This window comes from Emys orbicularis, chromosome 5, assembly GCF_028017835.1.
Source record: "Emys orbicularis isolate rEmyOrb1 chromosome 5, rEmyOrb1.hap1, whole genome shotgun sequence".
NCBI classification, from domain to species: Eukaryota; Metazoa; Chordata; order Testudines; family Emydidae; genus Emys; species Emys orbicularis.
Window position 1 is genome coordinate 112,805,904 of NC_088687.1, and position 25,194 is coordinate 112,831,097.

At 40.8% G+C, this 25,194-nt stretch overlaps 1 protein-coding gene across 2 annotated transcripts in view; it reads left to right on the plus strand.

The window, feature by feature from the left end:
* KCNIP4 (potassium voltage-gated channel interacting protein 4) overlaps positions 1 to 25,194 on the plus strand; it is a 401,680-nt gene that overhangs the window by 283,313 nt on the left and 93,173 nt on the right. For both annotated transcript variants that reach the window (XM_065404842.1, XM_065404841.1), the window contains exon 2: positions 18,679 to 18,803. In XM_065404842.1, coding sequence (XP_065260914.1) covers positions 18,679 to 18,803 — 125 coding nt within the window. The remainder of the gene's footprint in view (positions 1 to 18,678; positions 18,804 to 25,194) is intronic.

Consider the following 25,194-nt stretch of genomic DNA (forward strand, 5'->3'; position numbering starts at 1 on the left):
GGGCACAAGGATAGCAAATCCAGCGTCTTGGATTGCAAACCCTTTAGGAGAAGGAATACATCTTTTATTGGTTTTGTAAAATACAATGCACGTCTGCAGAACTATATAGGAAGTAAATAGTAACAAAGTTGATGAGTTAGGATTAAGTTTCACTGGAATGCATTGTTTCAAGAATTAGTAACACAAAACAAAATAAAAAAGATAAAACAAGACTCTTCAGCAAGCTAGATCTATATCTAGCTCACAACGCAGTTGTTAGACAGCCTAGCTACTCTGCCAGTCAAAAGACAACCTGAGTTTCATGGGTCAGTTTTATATTCAAAGTAGTCTTTGAAGCTTGAGCTATTCCTTGAGGCAGGGACTGTCTGTTACGATGGGTTTGTGCAGTGCCTAGCATAGTGGGGCCCCTATCCTGAGTGGGGCCACTGGGCACTACAGTAATACAAATAATAATGCATTCATTGTTGTTAAACAGTTTTTCAAAATAGATTCCCCAAGAGTTAATTCAGACTTCCTTGGTCCTGTGCTGAAACTGGGCCCTCCCAGCCACTCTCAAAAGCTGACATTGCCTCAGATTTTCTCCCCTATCTGCTTTCCCTCCAGGACAGACTCTTCCATCTTCTGCCTTCTCCCTCCCTTCCTCCTCCCTACCCCCACCCCTACCCCCCGCCAAAGCCTTTCCTTCTTTCCTCACTTCTTTCAACATTTTAAAAACATTTTCCCAACTTTTTTCTTTGTTTTTAATTTTTAAGATCTTTTTAAAAGATCAACCTTTAAAAATACTTTCATTTTCCCAGATAGCACTGTAGGCTCCACAGACTGTTTCCGCTTGCTGGCGGTGATAGGATGGACAGTCTGGGTTCTAGTCATTCAGGAGATGAGAGGAAGTTGCATGGCTTTTCTTCATAACACTTTCCACTCAAACGTTCAGCACAAGCACAGAACCCCACCTGTAACACTCCAAAATTATCCAGGTCACTAGGGTGTAGAAGCTGTTGCCAGAACCATCCGTGGGCTCCACCACACCTCATTCCTTCCCCACTCATTCTTCACCCCTGCTACCAGAGCAGGAACTCTCAGGAAAAGTGCTGCCCTGAGTAGTGCTGTATGTGGTAGAGATGAGAAGTGTGGGAATTGCATAATACCCAGATTGAGCACTACCTTGCTCAGGAAGATAAATCAGTTATCTGCTTTCCAGTGATTAACTCTGTCTCTTGCCTTAAACATCAGTCTAGGAGATTGTCTATGTGTGTCATACATTTTGTTTAACATGTACCCAAGGGGTTTGAAGTCACAGGCATCTACTATGGCCACTCCTTTTCCACTAATGCAGGCTAACATTCGTGTCAGTAATAATCTTCCTCATTTTTTAACACTTACTTTGACTAAATAGCCATATCCTCATTTCTTGCCATTTATATATAAACAATGTATAATGGGTAGTTATAATTACTTATATGTCAAAGGACAGAGAACGGAGGAATGGCTGGGTATCGAGTAGCATTGTAATTTTCAGGAAAGGCAAAAGTGCCAGCTGGTGATCACAGTTGCTAAATGAATGATATGGTCCAAACATTTGATGCAAACTCATTTATGGAGCTGGAGAACCTTCATGTGGGACAACAAAACAGTTTTATTTTCATATTTGAATCACATGGCAATTAAAATAATTACAATAAAGTGAAGTGCTTGTAAATATTTTGTAACTTAAATCTTTAAAAATACCCACAGTTTTTGTTCTCTTTTAAAGACATGAGTTAGTGTCTACATTTTGCACCTTATTATGCTAGACAAGCACTTTTAAAGAGGGGCACACACAGGAAAATGCCCCGATAGAAAATATGCAAAGACAAGCAATTTTGTTGTCCTCCTCAATATTTCTGATTGCCTTTTGCAAGCTGGAATTCTCTCACTGCTGCCTGTCCCTTTTACCCATCAGAATTTTGGCATGATGAGTTTTGCAGCATGCACATAAGCTGTACTTAAGGCCATGTTAACAGTTCTGATAATGTATCTTCTAGGTTTCCTCTACGCTCAGAACAGTACCAAACGCAGCATTAAAGAGCGGCTTATGAAGCTCTTGCCCTGCTCGGCTGCCAAAACGACATCTCCTGATATTCAAAGCAAGTTTTATTTTTCACTTGATTTTGTTTTTAGGTTTGCATGTGTCACAAGCTATACTTTTAAAAATTATGTTATTAAATGCTCATTTGGGAGACAAGATATCTGCTAATGACTCAAATTATCTACTGATGTTTAAGAGGTAATTCTGGAGGGGTATGTCAACTCTCAGCAATTTTATCCTTGCTCAAATTGATGTCAAGGTGTCATTGCCATGAGTAGCTGCTGTGTATTTTTCCTCTGAAAGGTAATTAAGAATTAGGAAGACAAGATGGGTGAGATGATAACTTTTTATTGGACCAACTTCTGTTGGTGAAAGACAAGCTTTCCCACTTACAAGTTTGAAATCATCCTCCTTTCACCAATAGAAGTTGGTCCAATAGACGATATTACCTCACTCACCTTGTCTTTTTAATATCCTGGGACTAAGGCAGCTACACCAACCATGTAAACAATTAAGAATTAGTTCACTGGATAAAGAAAATGCTTGGTCTGTGTGTGGGACAAAGGTGTTAATGGTTTTTAAACTGCCATTTATGGCCAGCCCATAGAACAATACCAGTATAACTGGTTCGGGGGGAAGCAATTGTAACTACTTAACAGTGAACTGCTTTGGAGGTAACACTTTACAGTGCATGTGTGAGAAAAAGAAGGCAAGAGAAAAAGGAAAGCTATACCTATGTCCTTTCAGTACTCTGACTCTATCTGTGAAAGAATAATTGCTCAGACCCACCTCATCCTGGTATTGTATATGGGCTAAATTGAATAGAGGTAAATCCACTTTAACAACAATAGGATCTTCCTCTATAAATTAGTTAACATAATAATGGGTTTAAGAGTAACTTTTTGGCCCCAATTGTGAGCTGGTCAGAAAATGTACACCTGGGAGTCCCCTTAGCCAAGCCCAGAATTTGAGAGTTGCAGAGTGCCTACGCTGGCCCTGGTGTAACTTTAAGCAGCCTCAGGGGCTATTCCAATTTATAATAGATTTCCACACCCACCAATGGGCTACTCTGGCAGCTCAAAATAGCTGGAGCACAGAGCAGTCTCTCTGTGCTTCCTCCCACACACAGAGCTTGCCCCTACCCTGGGGAAGGGGAAGAGTGATACTGTAAGGCAGGGGTGGGCAAACTTTTTGGCCTGAGGGCCACATCTGGGTATGGAAATTGTATGGCGGGCCATGAATGCTCACAAGATTGGGGGTTGGGGTCTGGGAGGGGGGTGAGGGCTCTGGCTGAGGGTGTGGGCTCTGGGTTGGGGCCAGAAATGAGGAGTTCAGGGTGCGGGAGGGGGCTCCAGGCTGCGGCAGGAGGTTGGAGTGCGTGGGGGGGGGGGGTGAGGGTTCCGGCTGGGCATACGGGCTCTGGGTTGGGGCTGGAGATGAGGGGGTTGGGGGTGCAGAAGGGTGCTGGGACCAAGGGGTTTGGAGGGTGGGAGGGGGATCAGGGCTGGGGCAAGGGGTTGGGAGGTGGGAGGGGGTCAGGAGTGCAGGCTTCAGGCGGCTCTTACCTCAAGCAGCTCCTGGAAGCAGCGGCATGTCCCCTCTCCGGCTCCTACGTGGAAGCGCAGCCAGAAGGCTTGGTGCACTGCCCTGTCCGCAGGCACCGCCCCTGCAGCTCCCATTGGCCATGGTTCCCGGCCAATGGGAGCTGCGGGGGCGGTTCTTGGGAAGGAGGCAGTGTGCAGAGCCCCCTGGCTGCCCCTACACATAGGACCTGGAGGGGTGACATGCTGCTGCTTCCGGGAGCTGCGCTGAGCCAGCCCCCGGCTGGAGCGCCGGAGCAGGGCAAGCCCTGGACCCCGCTCCCCAGCAGCAGCTCGAGGGCCGGATTAAAACATCTGAAGGGCCAGATGCGGTCCCTGGGCCGTAGTATGCCCACCCCTGCAGTAAGGCCATTATGCTAGTCCTGTGCCACTTAGAAGAACCCTTTGTGATGGGTGGAATTCCCAGATGGAGAGTGCTGGGATGCTTTCTTGCCCCTTTATGCAATAGGAATAGTACAAAGTTTCTGGAATGCAGCAAAGAATCAGAGGCTGTGACTGTTGTATGGGGCTTGGGTAAGAAATCTAAGGATCAGCATGGAAAGGGAAGGTTAAGACCAACAATTGCAGATGGGGTGATACTCAATTGGAGTTTAAATAGTATAATTGGAGAGGATAGAAAGTTTATAAACAAACTGGAGGAAACAGACAAGAGACAACAGAAAAGAGAGAAATAAAATCAAATGAAAATAAGCAAAGATTAAAAACCATAAAAAAGTAAAAACAGAATAGGGATGAAAAATAACAAAAAATAAATAAAAAGAGGCAGTCAAAAAACCCAAAAAGAGAGGAGAAAATAGTTAGAGGTTTAATGCAAAGAGAAGGAGAAATAGGTGGAGGTTAAGAACAATTAAAAGTAAATTAGGTTTGGAGTTGAATACAGTGTGATAGAAAACCTCTTAACATCATTCATAAGTTGTCTCACTACGGACTGATCCTGAAGAGTATTACTCACTTGAGTAGTCCCATTTAAGTCAACAGGAGATGATGTGGTCCAATGGATAGGGCCCTAATCTGAATACACTGCTCTACAGCCAAAATGCTTCTGAAATAAATGTAGTCAAACTTTACAAATTCTGGGTCACTGAGAACAAAAATGATGCTTAAAATTGTTGATTGGCTCTAGTTTTCAAGATATGCTATTGGGTCAGTATATACGACCCTTGACTTAGGAATGGCGGAGGATAAGTGAGTTATAAAGGGAAGGGATCTCAATTTAAACCAGAAATGACTAAAATACATCTTTGACTGGATCTATGAATAAATCTATGACTGGGTTTGGACAGTACTTGCTTTTTAGGTAAAACAATGAATGATGCAATCTAAAGCTGGTATTGCGTCATAAATGATATGAATTGCATCATGTTATTCCTAGAAGTCATGGATGATGCAATCATAACGAAGCTTACATCACTCTGCTGAACACATTGCCCTATATCAGCTCTAGAAATCATACAGTGTCGTGCTCTCTTATTTGTCAGTGTTTGATTTTGAAAAGGGACACATTTCTGTTTAGCCAAAGTGAGCAGAGATGCCTCGTACTTGTGTGACCAGTGCAGATAACTTCTGCTATGTTTGTGGTGAAGTGACTTTTGCATCACAAAAGCGCAGTATAACCACTATGGTTAAGAAAGCCTATCACCTTTATTTTGGCTGCAAAATTGGAGATCAGGACAAGAAGTGGGCCCCACACATATGCTGCAACACTTGTGCAACAAATCTTCGCCAGTGGTTGAACAGGAAAAGGAAATCTATGCCTTTTGCAGTGCCAATGATTTGGAGAGAGCCAACAGATCATACCAGCAATTGTTACTTCTGCATGGTGCCTCCAGTTGGGAAAGGTGTGTCAAAGAAGAAAAAGTGGACTGTGCATTATCCAAACATTCCATCAGCTATACGCCCAGTACCCCACGGAGAAGGACTGCCGGTTCCTGATGCACCAGAATCATTCTCACTTGAGTCAGACGAGGAGGATGAAACTTCTGGTCCTGAACCATCAATGTCACAGGACCCACATTTTCTCCCATCCTCCTCCTCTGAACCACACCTCATAACTCAAGGTGAACTGAATGACCTTGTCAGGGATTTGGAACTACCCAAGAATAAGGCAGAGCTGATGGGCTCCAGACTACAGCAGTGGAATCTCCTGGCAGGTGATGTTAGGGTTTCCATGTTCCGTGACCATCAAAAGGATCTTGTCCCATTCTTCTTCATGGAAGGTGATCTTGTAGCCTGCAACAACATCGATGGTGTGATGGCAGCCCTCAACATCGTTCACGATCCAGATGAGTGGAGACTGTTCATTGATTCATCGAAGACGAGTCTTAAAGCTGTTTTACTGCATAATGGCAATGTTTTGCCATCAATTCCAGTTGGTCATGCAGTCCATATGAAGGAAACCTATGACAACACGAAACAACTTTTGAGGTGCATAAACTATGACCACCATCAGTGGCAGCTTTGTGGCGATTTGAAAGTTGTTGTTCTCTTGCTTGGTCTGCAGACTGGATACACAAAGTACTGCTGTTTTCTCTGCGAATGGGATAGTCGTGCAAGAGATTCCCACTACATCAAGAAAGATTGGCCACTCCGACAGTCATTGGAGCCTGGGAGGAAAAGTGTTCAGCATCCACCACTTGTTGAATCAAGGAAGATTTTGTTACCACCCTTACACATCAAGCTGGGTCTGATGAAGAACTTTGTCAAGGCCATTGACAAAACACAAGCAGCTTTCAAGTACCTCCGTGGAAAATTTCCAAGGTTAAGTGAAGCTAAGATAAAGGAAGGTGTCTTTGTTGGTCCTCAGATTCGTGAACTTCTTCGAGATGATGCATTTGACCATGCACTGCATGGCAAGGAAAAGACGGCATGGAAAGCCTTCCAGTTAGTGGCAATACATTTTCTCGGAAACAACAAGGCAGACAACTACAGGTTATTGGTGGAAAACCTCCTCAAGGCATACAAAAGCCTTGGTTGCAACATGTCACTAAAGATACATTTTTTGCACTCTCATCTAGATTTTTTTCCACCGAACTGCGGAGCAGTGAGCGACGAGCACAGCGAGCGATTTCACCAGGACATTGCAACAATGGAGAAACGCTATCAGGGCAAATGGAGCCCATCAATGCTTGCAAACTATTGCTGGACAGTGACAAGAGATGCTCCATTTAATGAATACAAGAGACAAGCCAAGAAGTGCTGAGTAGACACTGAATTAGGACGAAACTATGTACATAATAGTTTTTTGCCTTTTGTTTCATAATAAATTTTATTTATATAACCCTTTTGCTGATTTTTAAAGTGTTACATAAACAGGACAGGTGAAATATTATCATGTAAAGCAACCATAAACACATGAAAAGACCTAGGTTTACAATTTATGATTAAAATTCTACTATCTACACAATATACATAGACATAATGTAAAAACTTAAATATCTTAGAAACAGTAGCCAATTGGTTGTTTTAATTGTCATATTTGAATTCAGCACATCAAAATACATAATAAATAGCACATTTTATCTCTGAAGCAGACGACTTCTCAAAAATTGTAGACCAGTGATATCAGGAGACTTGGGTTTCATTCTTGACTCAAAAACAACGAGGAGTCCGGTGGCACCTTAAAGACTAACAGATTTATTTGGGCATAAGCTTTCATCAGTAAAAAACCCACTTCTTCAGATGCATGGAGTGAAAATTACAGATACAGGCATATATATAATGGCACATGAAGAGAAGGGAGTTATCTTACAAGTGGAGAAGCAGTGATGACAAGGCCAATTCAGTCAGGGTGGATGTTGTCCACTCCCAATAATTGATGAGGAGGTGTCAATACCAAGAGAGGGAAAATTGCTTTTGTAGTGAGCCAGCCACACCCAGTCCCTGTTCAAGCCCAAATTAATGGTGTTAAGTTTGCAAATGAATTGTAACTCTGCAGTTTCTCTTTGAAGCCTGTTTTTGAAGTTTTTGTTGTTGAAGGATGGCTGCTTTTAAATACTTTTTAAAATGTCCAGGGAGATTGACATGTATGGTAACATACAAAAGCCTGTAGGACACTGTGATACTTGCCCATCTTTACAAAAAGCTTTGTGACCTAAAGCTGAAAAGAACTGAACATTGGTATTAGTCATGACTATAGGTTTGCAATTTAAGTTGTTTAGAAAGCAACCTTTCTGTATACCTGTGAAGAGCCTAGCACGCTTTTTGCCGCTATATAAATAAAGCTTCTGTTTTTCAGGGTTTATTAATTTCATTTTTCAGGGGTTATTTTTAGCAAATTTTGAGGGTTTTTTTGTAAATGTCCAAAAATCAGGGAGTTCGGGGGCTTTCTCTGTATATATTGTAATGAGTAATCTCTTTGTAATGTTCCCTAGTGTGGTTTAGCATGTACTATTTCAAACAGCGGTATGTTAAAGTGCACTAGGGAACCTTTAGTGTCTAGCAGGGTCTACATAGACCAATTAATGAGTACTATGTTAGTGTGCTTTAGAAATCACACTCCCCTAGTTCACATTACTGCTCCATGGAGACCAGCCCTTAGATACAAGTAATGATTTCCTGTGTTTTTCTGGTGTTTATTGGATAAATATCGATTTTGGTGGGAGCTTTTGTTTCAGGGTGTCTTTCAATGTTTATCAGTTAAAACCTAAAATTATAAGCCCTATATACAAGTAATAGTAATCTGCCCTCCCCCCAATAAAATAGATTGTTGCACAAACAATAAAAAGTATTTACAAACAAGTTTTTTAGCATGAGACTTGCACTTGCTTGCTAATAAGTGGTGTTGTCCACCAAGTAAGGCAAGTTGAAGTAAAACTTACATAGAAGTTCACTGTATTTGGGAACGGAATATTAAAAAGGGAACATGGAGTCAGTATCTTTCTTTGTACTTTAGTCAGTAATATAGCACTAATTTTAAGTGTCATCGCAACTGAAGACACCCATCATCACTATTTATTATCACCTTTTGACATAACTGCTATTTGGTTTGGCCAGACAGACATCCTTGCCAACTCTCTGAATTTTTACACCAGTGACATGCTTTTGGATGGAGCTGGAGCCATTCTTGCAATGACCTAAGAAGCTCCAGCCCTCTAATGGATTGTTGGCCTCTTAGGGCAGAGTAACAAGTCAGAGATGCTGCAGGCAGAGCTCTCTGTCTCCCTATAGCAACCCAAAGTATTCTCACATGAGCAGGGAGGGAGCAGAAAAAGCCCAGCCAGCTCAGGGTGACTCTCTCTCCTTCCTTCCCTCCTCCTTTGACCAACCGGTCCTTCTACTCTGTCGCTCTCCCTCTCCCTCCCCTTTCCTGCAGCATTCAGCCTGGGAAGGGGTAGAGTAGAGTGAAGAGCTGGGGGAGCTGCCCCCACAGCCTTGAAGAGGGAGAAGAGATCCCACTGCACCGCCCTCCCGGGCATGGGAGAGGAGCAGAAGTGAGGCTGGGGAAGTTGAATTGATGCTGGGAGTAGAACTAATATGGGTGGGCCGAAGTAATGGGGTAAAGGCCGGATAGAAGACGGGTAAATGTGGGAGTGATTGCTTGTGCAGCAGGGGCCAAAGAGGGCCACGTGAATTGTCACACACTGGGACTAGGTAGGGGAATTCAAAATCAAGACAGAGTCCCCCCCCCCCCCCCAAAAAGAAAAAAAAACAACCCACAAGATAAGATTTTTTTAAAGAAAGACTATGATTTTTTGGGGTCTTGAGGTTGGCAATACTTAAATGCTTTGCTGAATGAAGTTGGACTTAAGTACATGCTTAAATGCGTTGTTGAATTGGGACAAAATTGAGGGATGATGTACAGAAAATAGATAGTTATTGTGCATGCTGTCTGGAGAGGCTCGCAAGCAAGAATACCAACCTCCAGACAGTCTGTGAAGAAGCAGGCCACAAACCCCAAACTGGTTGTGAGTTCTATACTTAGATTTGATCAACAACAAGTGTAAACTCCTCGGGCAATATACATGGAGTCACAGACAGTCCCCATTGGCATTTCGAGCTATCTTGCTACTCAGGCAAGCTTGACTTTGTGATAGAACATAAGAACAGCCATACTTGTCAGATCAAATGTCCATCTAGCCCAGTATCCTGTCTTCCGACAGTGGCCAATGCCAGGTGCCGCAGAGGGAATGAACAGAAGAGGTAATCATCAAGTGATCCATCCCCTGTCGCCCATTCCCAGCTTTTGGCAAACAGAGGCTAGGGACACCATCCCTGCCCAGCCTGGCTAATAGCCATTAAGGGACCTATCCTTCATGAATGTATCTAGTTCTTTTTTGAACCCTGTTATAGTCTGGGCCTTCACAATATCCTCTGGCAAGGTGTTCCACAGGTTGACTGTGCATTGTGTGAAAAAAACCTCCTTGTATTTGTTTTAAACCTGCTGCCTATTAATTTCATTTTGTGGCCTCTAGTTCTTGTGGTATGAGAAGGAGTAAATAACACTTTCTTATTTACTTTCTCCACACCAGTCATGATTTTATAGACCTCTGTCATATCCCCCCTTACTCGTTTCTTTTCCAAGCTGAAAAGTCCCAGTCTTATTAATCTCTCCTCATATGGCAGCCGTTCCATACCTCTAATAATTTTTGTTGCCCTTTTCTGAAACTTTTCCAAGTCCAATATACCTTTTTTGAGATGGGGCGACCACATCTGCAGGCAGTATTCAAGATGTGAGCATACCATATGTTTACATACAGGATTTACATATAGGCAAGATATTTTCTGTCATATTATCTATCCCTTTCTTAATGATTCCCAACATTCTATTCACTTTTTTGACTGCCACTGCACATTGAGTGGATGTTTTCAGAGAACTATCCACAATGACTCCAAGATCTCTTTCTTGAGTGGTAACCGCTAATTTAGATCCCATCATTTTATATTTGGGATTGGGATTATATTTTCCAATGTGCATTACTTTGCATTTATCAACATTGAATTTCATCTGCCATTTTGTTGCCCAGTCACCCAGTTTTGAGAGATCCTTTTGTAGCTCTTCGCAGTCTGCCTGGGACTTAACTATCTTGGGTAGTTTTGTATCATCTGCAAATTTTGCCACCTCACTGTTTACCCCTTTTTGCAGATCATTTATGAATACGTTGAATAGGACTGGGCCCAGTATAGACCCCTGGGGGACACCACTATTTACCTCTCTCCATTCTGAAAACTGACCATTTATTCCTAGCCTTTGTTTCCTATCTTTTAACCAGTTACCAGTCCATGAGAGAACCTTCCCTCTTATCCCATGACAGCTTACTTTGCTTAAAAGCCTTTGGTGAGGGACCTTGTCAAAGGCTTTATGAAAATTTAAATACACTCTATCCACTGGATCCCCCTTGTCCACATGCTTGTTGACCCCCTCAAAGAATTCTAGCAGATTGGTGAGGCATGATTTCCCTTTACTAAAACCATGTTGATTATTCCCCAACAAATTATGTTCATCTATGTGGCTGACAATTTTGTTCTTTACTATAATTTCAACCAGTTTGCCCAGTACTGAAGTCAGGCTTACCGGCCTGTAATTGCTAGGGTCACCTCTGGTGTCCTTTTTAAAAATTGGCGTCACATTAGCTATCCTCCAGTCATTTGGTGCAGAAGCTGATTTAGATGGTCACTTTACACGAGAGATCACAAAATACTCTGAGGTTACTCTGAGTCCTAAGGGACCAGTCACTTACCTGAGGTCAATTGGCATCCTTAATCACACACCAAAGATAGTGCTTGTAGCCAGTCCTATAACAAACTAACTAAAGCTTTATTAACAGGGAAAAATAAATGAGCTTTTTACAAGGTTAAAGCAGGACACACACACACACACACACACACACACACACACACACACACACACACACACACACACACACACACACACACGTCTTAAATTCTAAATGATGATAGAACTTCTATAATAAGCAAACTTTATATGTCTTTTAGGGCTAACCCAAGCTAAACAGTTGACGAATCCTTGTTTATGCTTATGAATTCAAGCAGTATAGGAATAATAAGCTCTCCTTAAACGACATTTTTATTTCCTTCCCCCAGTATTCAAGCTGTGATGGTACCTTCTTCAGGGCTGTGGAGGAAGCAATCAACAAAGTCTTTGGTCCACAATGGCTTCTCTGATGTCTGTAGACCTAAGATAATACCTCTTGTGGTGAACTGGTATTCCACACTTGGTAATTCTTCTCCTGTGACTGTGGGGGACTTATAGTCTTAGCAAACATTTTTATAGTTACAGAGCAAATATTTCAATATTCCCCTATACCATGGGTTACAGATATTATGAGTAGGATTTATACATGCAGCATCCTACAAGCATTCCATAAAGTCTAAACATTAGATACATACATAATAACTAAATATTACATACATACATAATATCTATTTTAATTATACTAACATACAGGTGAGCCAGATTGGTCTCCAGCTATGTATTTGTCAATGTTCAGGGAGGCCCAGGGCCTTGGCATGAGCTGGCATCTGGTCTGCCAGCGTCATACCTGTGCTTGAATGCTTTACTGAATTGGGGCCAAAAATGTACCAAAAATCAATAGTTTGTGTGCATGCAGTTACTTGATCGTAATATATACATTTGGATTTTATGTACGCAAATGTGTGCATACGTAATTTGGGAGGCACAACTTAGTGCCCAGCTTTTGGAAATACTTCTCTAAATGCCACTGTTTAAAGAGTAAGTTGGTGTGTTTTATATTGCTGTTAACCTTTTCCCACATTTGGTGAACTGAAAAATTTTCAAAACGTAGCTTATCTGGCAAATAGTTTCTGAAACCAGTGTAAAAAAACCACTTAAAAATAGAAGAGCATTACAACTGTAAGAATACTTCACATAAAACTTTAAGGGGTAAATGTGTGCCAGTTTTTCTTTCTTAGGTCATTTAATATCTACCCTGACATTTCCTGTAGAAAAACTAATTAAATACTTTAAGCCCTTACACTCTAGAATCTAGAGAATTGATATGGGCGGTTTTAACTTTTCATTAATGCCACTAAAATTATAAGCCCTTTGTATATAAATACATGTACTTTCACACAGTTTCACTGCATATTTAAGAATGTAGGTTTTCTGCCTCAGGCCAGGTCTACACTCTAAACTTACATCAGTAGAACTACATTGCTTGGTATGCAAAAAATCCACACCCTGAGCGATGCAGTTATAGCAACCTCACGCCCAGTGTAGACAGCACTATGTCAGCAGGAGGGCTAAGTAGCATCTTCATTGAAGCGCTAAAGCAGCACAGGTGCATCAGTGCTACTGCACCACTGCAGTGTTTTAAGTGTTTGAGTGCCCTCAGACTCCAATTTGTGTGATTGTGTAGCCAACATATTAAAAAAAAAAAAAAGATACTGTATACTAAATGTAACACCAGATAAATAATATTTCTGAAATACAGTACTTTCAATCAGCGTAATTTGTTCTTTATAAAGAAGTCTCACTATGGTCTTGTTTACTGAGAAGTTATTCGTATAAAAGAATACAGAAATACAATGTGACAAGTGTATTAGACTAAATTTCTTATTAATATGGAGCCATCATCACCACACTATTGTCTAATATAATTTGATGAATCATTAAAATGCAATATACATTTTTAGTGTTAAAGAAAAACCCAGACAGTGTTCAACATTTCAGTGTCTGTGTTTGCCTCTTGCCTTACCATTTACTGTATGGATGAATTTATCTTGTATTAAAGCTAGTAAAGTCTCTTTAGGCTGTCAAATTGTTCACAAATGGCTGCTTAGAGTGTGCATTTCTGGTGAAAGTCTGTAACTGCCTAAGGTATGGCCCATTTAAATGTGTAAATAGTCATCAGGACATAAAGTACTGGTAACTTTTCAACAGTTGCTTGTTCTCAGGCTGATTACTTAGTCAGTTTAATCTAAACACTAAATTTGACCTGTAATTAGTGGAAGATTTCAATACTGTGAATGCAGGTGACCTTTAAGGCCTGGTCCTTTTCTTCCATTGCAATAATTAGTAAATATACCATTCATATATAGTATAGATTAATTTTTACATATAAGGGAAAGATTTGTTTTTATGCAAAATTATAATATTTGTTCAATATTAAGTCCTTATAGTTTGGGGGTGGGGAGGTGCAAAAGTAGCCTTTATGTTCTCCATTCCTTGGCCAGCTATGTGCCCCATCTTTTAGGGTTCATTTTTCAAGCTTTTCTGTGCTACCATGAGGACTAGAAACTTGCTTTGTTTGAAAAAGGAAGCTGAAGTTCTCATTCAATCCCATGATTCCAAGAATTGGGGCTTTAAGAAAATGACCACATATCATCAGATTTATGATAAAATTATGAGTTAGCTACACCGATGATAGGCTGCAAAGTGGAATTTCTTATAGAACTTTATAAACAGTAAAAAAGAGTAATAAGTAGCAGCATAAACCTCTAAGGAAATCCTTGGGTGCTGCAAGAAGTATTTTTTTGTCTTCCCTGTGAGTAAAATGCCCCCGAATGGGACTATTGGGAACCATGTTGTTGAAAATTCCATCTTCCAGATTAAAAGTAAAATCGAGCATACCCTACTCACTTATGTTCACTGAAGATTCCTTGGTACTAGTGGTGTTCTCTTGAGTATGTTGGCTAAATTTTAAACAGGGTGATGTTTTTAATCTGTTGTGCAACAAAATTCCTTCTATAGATTTGAATGACTGTTTTACTGTTCATTTCCCTTTATAGACACTTTTGTGTAATGGTGCTGACACAGATAAGTAATGGCTTGGAGAAACCAAAAATGCAGATTCCTGAAACCCAAACACATGCTTCTCAAGGTCCTGTTATAAAATGTGGGAGTTTTTTAGGAACAAACTGGATCTGCTGTTTGATACAGTAAAGTTTTATTATGCCACTGGAAGAATACAAAAGTCCTGCTTCTGAGGAACTTATCATGTGATCCTTAGCCATATTCAGCACCCTTAACTTCCACTGAAGTCAGTGATTGCTCAGCACCTTTGACAGTCAGACCCTTAATGATCAAACTGACATTGATTTCCATGTAAATAGGATGAGGCTGTAGAAGTCCTTCTACTGAATTAATTCCCGTGCACAATCTTTATACTGCAAACCAGTGTAAATCAAATTTGATTTTTGTAAAAATGTATCACTTAGGCTTAGACCTTGCATGACAAGTTCCAGCAAATTTTCACAGGCCATTTATCAAGAAAATTAGGGTTTGTAACGGAAGTGCTTACAAACTCATGAATACTGAATGGCGGAGCTAACTGGTTCTTGTATTGTAAGAATGCAAGATTTAATTTTCAAATGCAAATTGAAAGATTTGAATTGCATTGGGGAGAAAAAAAGCCTTTAATTTTTAATTGAAAATATTCTAATCTTCAGTGTACCATGCATAATCGTTGTCATAAACCAGGGTAGCATGTTATTGCACTAATTGGATATAATGGCATCTGTAAATAAGTGATCTAAGTAGAACAGTTTTGTGCTTCTTAGCATGATAAATCTTTCTGTATACAATGAGAGCTGAAAAGTTTTGACACGAGCATCTTCAATATATAAAGTCAGTGTACGTAGAGAATACAGACAGAACATCTAGACAAAGGAGCAGGCTACAGTGAAGATATAAACGACTTATGAGAATCAATTTTTGATGTCCCATACTGTTTCTGTCCTGCATCACTGACATCCTATTTGAATCAAATCACAATTTCTAGAAAAAGCCTTTGTCACCATCATGATGATAATGGATCCTAAAATACTGGAGTTATATTTTGGAATACAGTTCCTTTCCTAAAAAAATCTACTGAGGTAGTAACTTTTTATTCTAGGTGTATTAGGACCTTAGATATCTCTCACAACTGTGTACTCCTAGCATCACACAATTTAAAAGGCCAAAATCATCCTTCATTTACTTCTATGCAAGCCCAATGACTGTAAAGGAATAGAACCAATCAGCCAAATCCTAGGCCCAGTTGCTACTGTAGCAGATAGTCCTCAGAAACTGAAGAGCTTGATTTGGCATCCAAACTATACCCAACAACTTGCAAAGAGTCTGAGCATAACAACTAATTTGCTTAAAATAGAACAAATTGCACTCATCCAGGGAGGGTGCAAGGACGTTTCGCGTCCTAGGCGAAACTTCCACCTTGCGCCCCCTCCCCCCGAGCCCTGTGGCAGCTCTCCGCCCTAAGGCGCCCCCCCGCCCTGAGGCGCCCCCCCTGCAGCAGCTCCCCCCCCGCCCTGAGGCGCCCCCCCCCCCAGCAACTCCCCCTGGCCCGGGGAGCCGTGCGGCAGCTCCCCGCCCCAGCTCACCTCTGCTCCGCCTCCTTCCCGAGCACACCGTCACCGCTCCACTTCTCCCGCCTCCCAGGCTTGCGGCGCCAATCAGCTGTTTGGCGCCGCAAGCCTGGGAGGGAGAGAAGCAGAGTGGGGTGGCGTGCTCAGGGGAGGAGGCGGAGCAGAGGTGAGCTGGGGCGGGGAGCGGTTCCCCTGCATGCCGCCCCCCCTTACTTGCTGCAGGCGGCCCTCCCCGCGCCCCCCTACCCCAGCTCCCTCCGCCTAAATGCCGATGGCGACTGGGGTGGCCGAAGATCCGGTCGGCGCCGAAGGACCCGAAATACCGCCCCCCAAATGCTAGCACTCTAGGCGACCGCCTAGGTCGCCTTATGGGTTGCACCGGCCCTGCACTCATCTTCATCTTTGATAGGGAGATGAGGTTTGCAGAGACACTACAGATTCCGGCATACAGTAATCTATCTGGTCTGAACAGACGCTGCTCAGAATGAGATGCATCATTGTATCCTGAAAGCCTTAGTCTGTGTGTGCCTCATTTCAATATTTCAGAGGTTGGTGGCCACATAGTACATGGTATCTTTTGGCTGGATTGGGGTTTGGACCCTGCCTTTCAGCTACCTTTGCCATAAGTCTTACCTCCAAGGCATCACCAAATGAGTTGTGTCTGATGTTACAAAATATTTTTTTTTAAATATCTCTTTGAGGCAGCGATTCTGGAAATGACGCCAAAAGCCTGGCAGCACAAACCAGATGCAAAAAAAGAGGAATCTTGGGCACTAGATCTGGATAAACAATTGCTTGCAAATAAATTATGTAATGAAGGTCACACTTGTGAATCATTCTGGACAGGATTGTCATTCTTGAAAGGATTTTTATTTCTGTGAATTAATTCTTTATCTATAGGTAGTCACTAAAGACTTCAGACATTGTCACCTAAATCACATAATATTATTTTTACTTCATGACTGGATGACTGAAACGTTTAAGCAGAGGAATACTGATGAACAGTGAATAATGAATACTCTTGTTTGCACACAAATACCCTTATTTCCGTGATAATGCTGGTGTTTATATGAAGAGCTGCCATTCCCCTAAGTACAGTGAATGCAAATTTTTCCATGCAAATGTTCCAGAACAGAGGAGAAAAGAGGGCATGAGCATAGCTGAAATGATCAGCTATTTGAAATGTGAACTAATGTTTGTGAATGCTGTTATTACAGCTCTATCTAAGGTTACCATAGCAGCTGAGCACCTCATAATCTTAAATGTATAATATCCCTGTGAAGTATTCACATTTTGCATATGGGTTTCTGACGCACAGGAAGACTAAGTGACTAGCCTGAGGTCACATAGCACTAGAAGGCTTGCCAAAACAGTGCAATTACATTAAGTGGTACAGCTGAGTTTGCAGTAGTCTTGTGTGTGTTTATATATTACAGGGGATGTGCTGTTTTTTAAACTGGGGTTTCATTTTTATTGTTTGGTTGAAATCAACCTCCTAATGCCAGATTTCAGCCTGGCAGCTGGAAGTCACTGTTATAGCAAATGTCAGAACAAAAAATGGCCTGGCAGTGAGAGCTTCCTAAAGTGTAACACTACTTAAGTAATATGTTTTAAGAATGTTTGATCATGGAATAATAGATTTAATAAAATTTCCCAATAATACTGTATGGGCATTGGGCCTTCTGAAACAACGATGTCTCTGCATTTTGTGCTTTGTATGAGCTAAGAATTGTTATGTATGTTTGTTTTTTGTTTTTTGGCTCAGATTACATATCTATAGAGGGATCAACTATTACACTAGAACAAGGTAGTGAATTTAATAAATTTGTCCCTAGAGCACTACAGAAATTGCACTGTGCTGTGATTATTTCAAAATACTATGAAACAATTTTTTTTAAAAACATTTCTTTTGCTAGGATCAGAGGCATGAAGCAACAATACAACTCTCAGCACTGTATTTGTGGTGTAAAGGCCTTTGCAGCAACTTTATTAAACTTTTTATTTAACTCAAACAAGTTGATCAAATGGATATCTGCCAGTTCTCACTCCTTGTAATCTGATGCTCTGCTGGAAGCCTTGAAGGTCTACAAGTGCTCGAGTTGGCAAATCCCCCAACTAGCTTCCCACCCATGTAAAGACAGGATTATCCAGGAGGCTACCTTGTACCTATATACATCAGTAAGGTCTACCTCAGTTATGAAACGCCAACCCAATGATGTCTTACAGAATTCCCCAAATACCACCTTGGTCTTTAGGACAATAGGCCAACACATACATGCTCCAGCCCAAAGCTGCAAACCCCCATTCATTAACTAATCAATGGGTTAGACAGAAGATTCCTGTAGCTAGATCCTGGTGACAATGCTACTTTGTGAAACTTGAGTTATTTTTGCTAGCATAAAATCATAAGCATTAGAGACAGAAAAAGACCTATCAGGGAGGTCATGAATAACCTTCAGGATTCTTCCTTGCTGTGCATTATTATTATTTAATGTTTATATTATGGCACTGTCCAGGCGTGCTCATCAGGATTGGGTCCTAATTGTATGAGGTGCTGTTCAACCCTAGAAGTAGACACAATCCCTGCCCCAGTGAGTTCACAATGTCCTCTTTCTTCAATGTTGTAAATGCCTTTTTCCTAAAGAGTCTAATTTAATATTTCTATTTATGCAATGAGCAGGTATTTCTGTGTCACGTATATTCTTGTTGAGCTTTCTTTCTGTTCTGTAGACAGTGTAGAAGATGAAATGGAAATAGCCACCGTGCGGCATCGGCCTGAGGCTCTTGAACTGCTGGAAGCACAGAGCAAATTCACAAAGAAGGAACTTCAGATTCTGTATAGAGGATTCAAGAATGTAAGCACTTTCTTTCTGACTTTATTGTCATCTTAAGTAGCAGCATGCAACCCACAACAAAATCAGAAATGGTATATGAATGGAATGCATAATGAAAGTGTTTGTGGGTTTAAATAACAAGATACTATGTATCTGGTCAATTTAACAAAATCAAAGAATACCGTGTTTGCCATAAACAAGATAAGATGTTCAAGCTATGCATAAGCTTGACTGTTCAATTTGTAGGAGGTTTTTATTGTTTCTGGTTAAGTACTGATAGATGTGCTCTAGATATGCAAAAGTTTGCTTAATGAGAAATAAGTCCATGTCAAACTCTGGGTAGAAAAACATCAGAATTTTGTGGAAGTTCTGATCCAAATTTGGCTCAGGCACCAAGTTATGGTCCTTATCTCTACAATAGACTAAATCACAAACCTAAATCTGAACATCTTCAAACTGTGTGAAAGTTTTGAAATGGGTTTGGATCTAAACTGTGCAGCTTAAGCCCATCTCAAAGTTTAATAGATGTACTGTTTTAGAGACAAAAATGGAGAAATGGAAAGAAGTGTGGTTAGACCATAGACTCATATTCTTGTTCTCCTAATTGTGCCATTAATTTGCAGTGTTATTTTTGGCAAGTTATTTAACCTCTGTTTGCATTGGTTTATTCAGCAGGATGATAATATCTACCCCACAGAAGTAATGTGAGGCTTAATTAATTAATGTATGTGAATCGTTTTGAGATTCTTACATGAGTCACTATGTAAGCGCAAACTTTTATTAATGTTCCTAAATGGTAAATTGTTGTAAACCTTAGTATGAAACAGGTAATGGCTGTAGCCCTGATGTACAATTTTTTGTGTTTCTTTGTGAATTTCAAATAGGTTTCTTTTACATTCACTGGATTACATAAACTGTCCTACTATTAGCTATTTTAACATGCACAAATTAGTCATTTTTAACCAAAGACATGAGGCTTGTTTCTCCACTATCTTCTTGCACCTTATTTTATCATTTAAACCTGTGCAAAGTGGTCAACAACATCAAATCAAAATGGTAGTATTTTGCACAAACTGAATCAGAGGGAATTACATGTGCATCTGAAAGCAGTTATTGTCCCACAGAGCTGAATGAAGTTATTTCTGAGTCTAAACCCTTGAGTGTCTACCAGAAAGTATCAAGAAGTGTGTTTTTTTGTTTTTGTTTTTTGTTTTAGATTATTTTATGAATGCTTTCTATGCAATTAACATTGAGCCAAGATGCTTGATTTTGAATGAGCTTGAATAATATGAATTGAAGTTGTTCACCAGTCATCAGTGAGCAATTTCCAGTCACTGAGCTGAGTCCTGTGTTCAGATGAATGCAAAAATATATGCAGCCTTCTTTTATGGCCCTTTTGATTTAGTTTTTCTTTTGACCTTCACTTGGCATTTACTATAAAAATGACATATAAGAAGTTAGATGTAGTACCACTAATAGCATACTGATAGCACAATGACAAAATGAAGTATAATAATATTTTTTTAATGGCAGGCACTTGGAAGAAACAGTAAACCTTACAGATTTCAGATTTCATATAATCTGTAATGAAAGAAGTCTAGCTGAAATTTCTTCTTAAACAAAAGGTTTTCACTGAAAAACCCAAATGCAAATAAAATACAGTCAGATCCTTAGGGCATCCTGACTGAATATCATACCTGACACCAGTGGGTATCTGACATTGGTATTGTAGTGATTAAGAGTGATTGCTCTTAAAAGCTTTCCAACTTCTTTAGATAACTAGAGAACATTCCCTTGTTCTTCACAGTATTCTCTAGCTATTGCAAATCCTGAGGTAATGTTCTCTAAAGTTTTAAGAGCTGCAAGGTGGGCAAATTGAGGCTTCCTGTATGTTTCCAAAAGAGCAGTTTCTAGCTTTTTGAGTCTTTTTGGATCTGAATATTTTCTTGAATGTAGAAACATGTATGAAGAAAGTGTTGGTTATAAGGAAATATTATCAGGATTTTCAATAAAGCCTAAAACAGGAGTTCCATCCCTTATACTTATTTCCCCCTTTTACATTCCAAGATGCATCAGATATGTTTTATCATGGTAATACATCCTTCCTCAGATATTTCATTCCCTTATCGTCCATGATAATCCAAGAGATGCAAGTTTTGAATATCTGGAGTTAATGAGCATGAGCTGCAGTTTTTCTTTATTCAGTTCATCGCGGTAAACTTATCAGTTGTCTCCAAAACTGCTGCAATGCTTACAGACTGTTAGGAAAGTAACATCTGCCGCAGCAACAGAAGCTAGCCCAAGCCACAGAATTCAGAACTGGATTCTTTCCAAAGTTCACAGTTGAATCTGGGGTTTCATTTTTATACATTTTAGTAATAAATTCTAGCTGCAAAGTTTGGTGTTGGGGCCAAAGATCCCCAACTTCCTCATAGCGTGAGTTGATCAAGTGCACCTGTACTACACAGATATCTTGCATGTACTGAGCCACAAATATTTGTCTATTCTATCATCCTTACACATTTTATCAAATGGAGTTCAAGCAGCCTTAGCAGGTACTGGACACCAATGTTGTCGTTAGAATGCTTTTGCAGATTTGACTCTGGATGTTTTTGCCCCTGTGCTGATTGGCTGTTTGTTCCAACCACATCCTACACAGTCTTTGTCTCACTCCACCTGCCCTCCATGTTCTCCTCCTTCCTTGTCTCCCTCTTCTCTCCTGCCCCATCCCCCTTACCTAACTCCCTTCAGTGTCCCTACTCCCTTCCTTTCTTTCCCTTTACCAAATCTCCTCCTAACAAAACCATACACACAAACAAAAATGTGGCACAGCATAACATTTGCAAACCATAAGTCTGGTACTTTTCATTTCCCCCACGCCTTGTCTGTCGTGTATACTCAGGTTTTGCCTGAGTGGGAAAGTTATATTGGTATAAGCTAAGTTGTGAATTTAAATCAACATAATTATACCAATGTAAACCCCTCCACCCCAGTGGAGACTCTTATTCTTATAAAAAGGAGATGGTGCCTTTTTCAGTTTAATTTATGTTGCTTGTGGAACCTACGTAGAGAGGAGGTAAGTCAATTTACTTACCAATTCTATGCTATAGAATCCTTCTTTCTGACTTAAAGTATTTGCAGAGACCATGAATTCTTATCCTTGCAAGAGCTTGATTTACTATAGGAATCCTCTAAATACTAAAAGTTGAAATTGTAATAGGATTCACTTTCTTTTTCTTCTTAGGAATCCAGTACCAGCCTTTACCATAAGACAGTTATGCACACACACAATTAATAATTTCAAATTCCTTTTTATGAGTAACATTCCAAAGATAAACCATTACAGCACAGCAGTTACAATGTACCCTAGTGAGACTAACATCACTAACTAGCTACACTGACTGGCTCAGCGTGTGTCTGCCCTACGCCGACAGGTGTGGGTAACCCGCTGAACCCCATTCGTGATGGGGATCGGGGATTGCAATTATTCCCCATGAACGAGCAATTCCCAGTAAGTGCGGGTCATAAGCTCGCGTTGAGTAAGTCCCTGCCCTTTGTACTAGTTATGCGACCCCCGAGCGGTCGGCGTCCAACTTCTTAGAGGGACAAGTGGCGTTCAGCCACCCGAGATTGAGCAATCACTAACTAGAGATTTCTTGTTTTCCTTTAACATGAAGGATGTAACACAGTGCCTAGTCCCTTACAAAATAAATACAGGGATTGGGACTTCTGACAATCAGAAATCTTCTGCTTCCACGTGGGCCCGCCCTAGGTATTATAGTGGCAGTTAAATAAAACATTTAGTTGTACCACATAGCCATTGTTTCAGCATCCACATAAACAACATCAAGTAAGAAAGAAAAAAAACCTTGGTGATAACTGTAGCTGTGGACTCACATACTATCTCTAATTCAATGATGTAATAATACACCTCACAAAGACATTTTGCCTCCGATCTGCAATTCCTCCTTTATACTGTTTTCCCAGTCTCAATCCCACTGATTTCTGTAAAATTACAGGAAACTGTATTGAGATGCAACCCTAGGATGACCATATTTCCCAAAGGGAAAATGGGACACTGCACGGGGCTGGCCCGAGCCGCTCGCCTGAGCCCTCTCCCCCTCCTCCCCCTTTCCCCATGTGGGGCTGCTGTCACTGCTCTCAAAAAGCTCTGACTGTCCTCCTCCTCCTTCCCCCAACCCCTCCCCACAAGGCTGGCATCGCTGCTTGCTCTAGTTCTGTCTTCCCTCCCCCCCATGCAAGGCTGGGGCTGGCATTGCTGCTCACTCAAGTCCTACCTGCCCCTGCCTGAGCCCTGTCTCTCTCCCCCGCCCCCCGCACATGGCTGGCATCACCACTGGCCCCCCGCACCTCACTTTTTTGACAAAGTTGGGAATTTGGCCCATTTGCTCTTGCCAATTTAATCAGTTAGCAAGAGCAAATGGTCAAAAAAATTGGGATGGCCAGGATAGGGCTTAAAAAAGGGACTGTCCGGGCTTAAAAAAGGGACAGTCTGGGTTATCCTGGGAAGCTCTATCTTCTCCCTGCATGCACGGCTGGGCTGGATCTGACTGGTGTTTGCTAATTTTGTAACCCTGCCAGAACTCACTACTGATTGACCAGGACCTTCCAGCTTCTAACTAAGGGGTATGTGTGTGTACATGCGGAATGTCTGCCCTTAGTGCAGCCTTCCACATTAGCTTCTAAACAGCTACTGGGTATGGTTAACAGCTTTCTGCACTCCCTTTAGGGTGCTGAAATAGCCTAGCAGCTACTTCTTTGCAGTCACTCAAGGCTTTATACTTGGTTCCTGGGAATGTTTCCATATCAACTCAGAGCAAGTAGAAGCAGCAGCTGTAATTATAGCAATAAGTGGTTTTGGCTGAAGAACAGGAAATAAGAAAAAGAAAAGGGGATTACATTTGGGAATGATTTTAAGGTAAACCCAAAATAACCACTCTTATACCAGAATAAAAGTGTTCCTGCCTAGGTTTATACTGGTAGAACTATAACTATTTAACTAAACCAGTATAAATGGTAAAACTTTCCTGTGTAAACAAGCCCTTACATTGTAAGCACTTAGAGTAGTAGATAGTCCCTTCCTCAATCTGTGTACAGTGCCTCACATGACCAGATCCCATCATCAGTTGGCTTCTAGGCACTACCATAATACAACTGATAATAATATAGTAATAATAAAAACAAAGCTGGGAAGGAATATAAGGGAATGAGACTCCAAACAGCCACCATACATTTATGTCTACTATGATAATAAATATAACATGAAAACTTTTAATTAAATCCTCTTGAAATCCATATTTGAATAGAACTTGTAATAATATTAAATGCCTTTTGTGCATCAAAAATCATGTACTGCACATGAAAAGTATAATTGTCTGAATTTTCAACTGCATTTTTACTTTATACAGTACAGTTCTCTCTTGTATGTCTGTTTATCCAAATGATACGGGAGGGAATAAGTCATTGGGTCCCAGTCATGACAGAAATAAAAAGTGATATCCTGTATAATTATGTCCAGTGTATGCAGTGTATGCCTGCAAGCTACTTCCATAGTTCTGCTTCAGTGTAGATGAGAAAGATGTTATCTGAATCAAGTGTTTTTGTAATGTGCATGACATTTAAGAGGTTTGGGCAATTACTTTGTTGTTGTTGTTTAATTAAAAATTAAGTAAGCCTTCAAAGACATTTTAATCAATTGGATTTCCTTATGCAAGCAAATTACATTGAGCGATATGATGATCGGCCGAATTGACATTCTCACCATCACAGCACCCATCATAGAATAGTTCATGCAGTAGAAGCAGAAAGTCAAGGAATGAATCTTTGAGTTTATGTGGCTGCTTGGATGCTTTAGAGAGGGTTACCCTGGTAGAACATCACCTCTGCTGCAATGTTCGGGAGAGAGAAGTAGAGGATGATTGTAGAAAAGCGGCCAGAAGCACTGATTTAGCTTTCTGGAAGGGTTGTTTGGGTCATGGCCATGGCCATTAGGGCAACACTTAAAGGACAAGAGGCGAGAGATGAAAGGAAATGTGATGTGAAGGGGTGGGAGATGATCCCTTAGATGTGATAAGAGCTATGAAAAGGATAAGCACTATGGGAGGGCATAGGCTTGTGTTCAGTAATTTAGAAATTTTAAAGCTTTTACATTATCATTTGAAAAATGGGCTTAATGGAAGTCTCAGGCTTCTCCAGGCTCCAAAGATTTCCCCCAGCATTCTGGCTTCACAGTCTTCCTGGAGTGTTGTTGATGGATTGTTGGTCAGCTACCATCACAGTGGGGCCCCTCCATTTTCTATTTGGCTTCTTGTCATCCCATTTGTTGTAAATTGAAATTGTGATTGCTGCAATCATTAACCTTTCAAACCAATGGCTCTGTGGCATGCCTAGT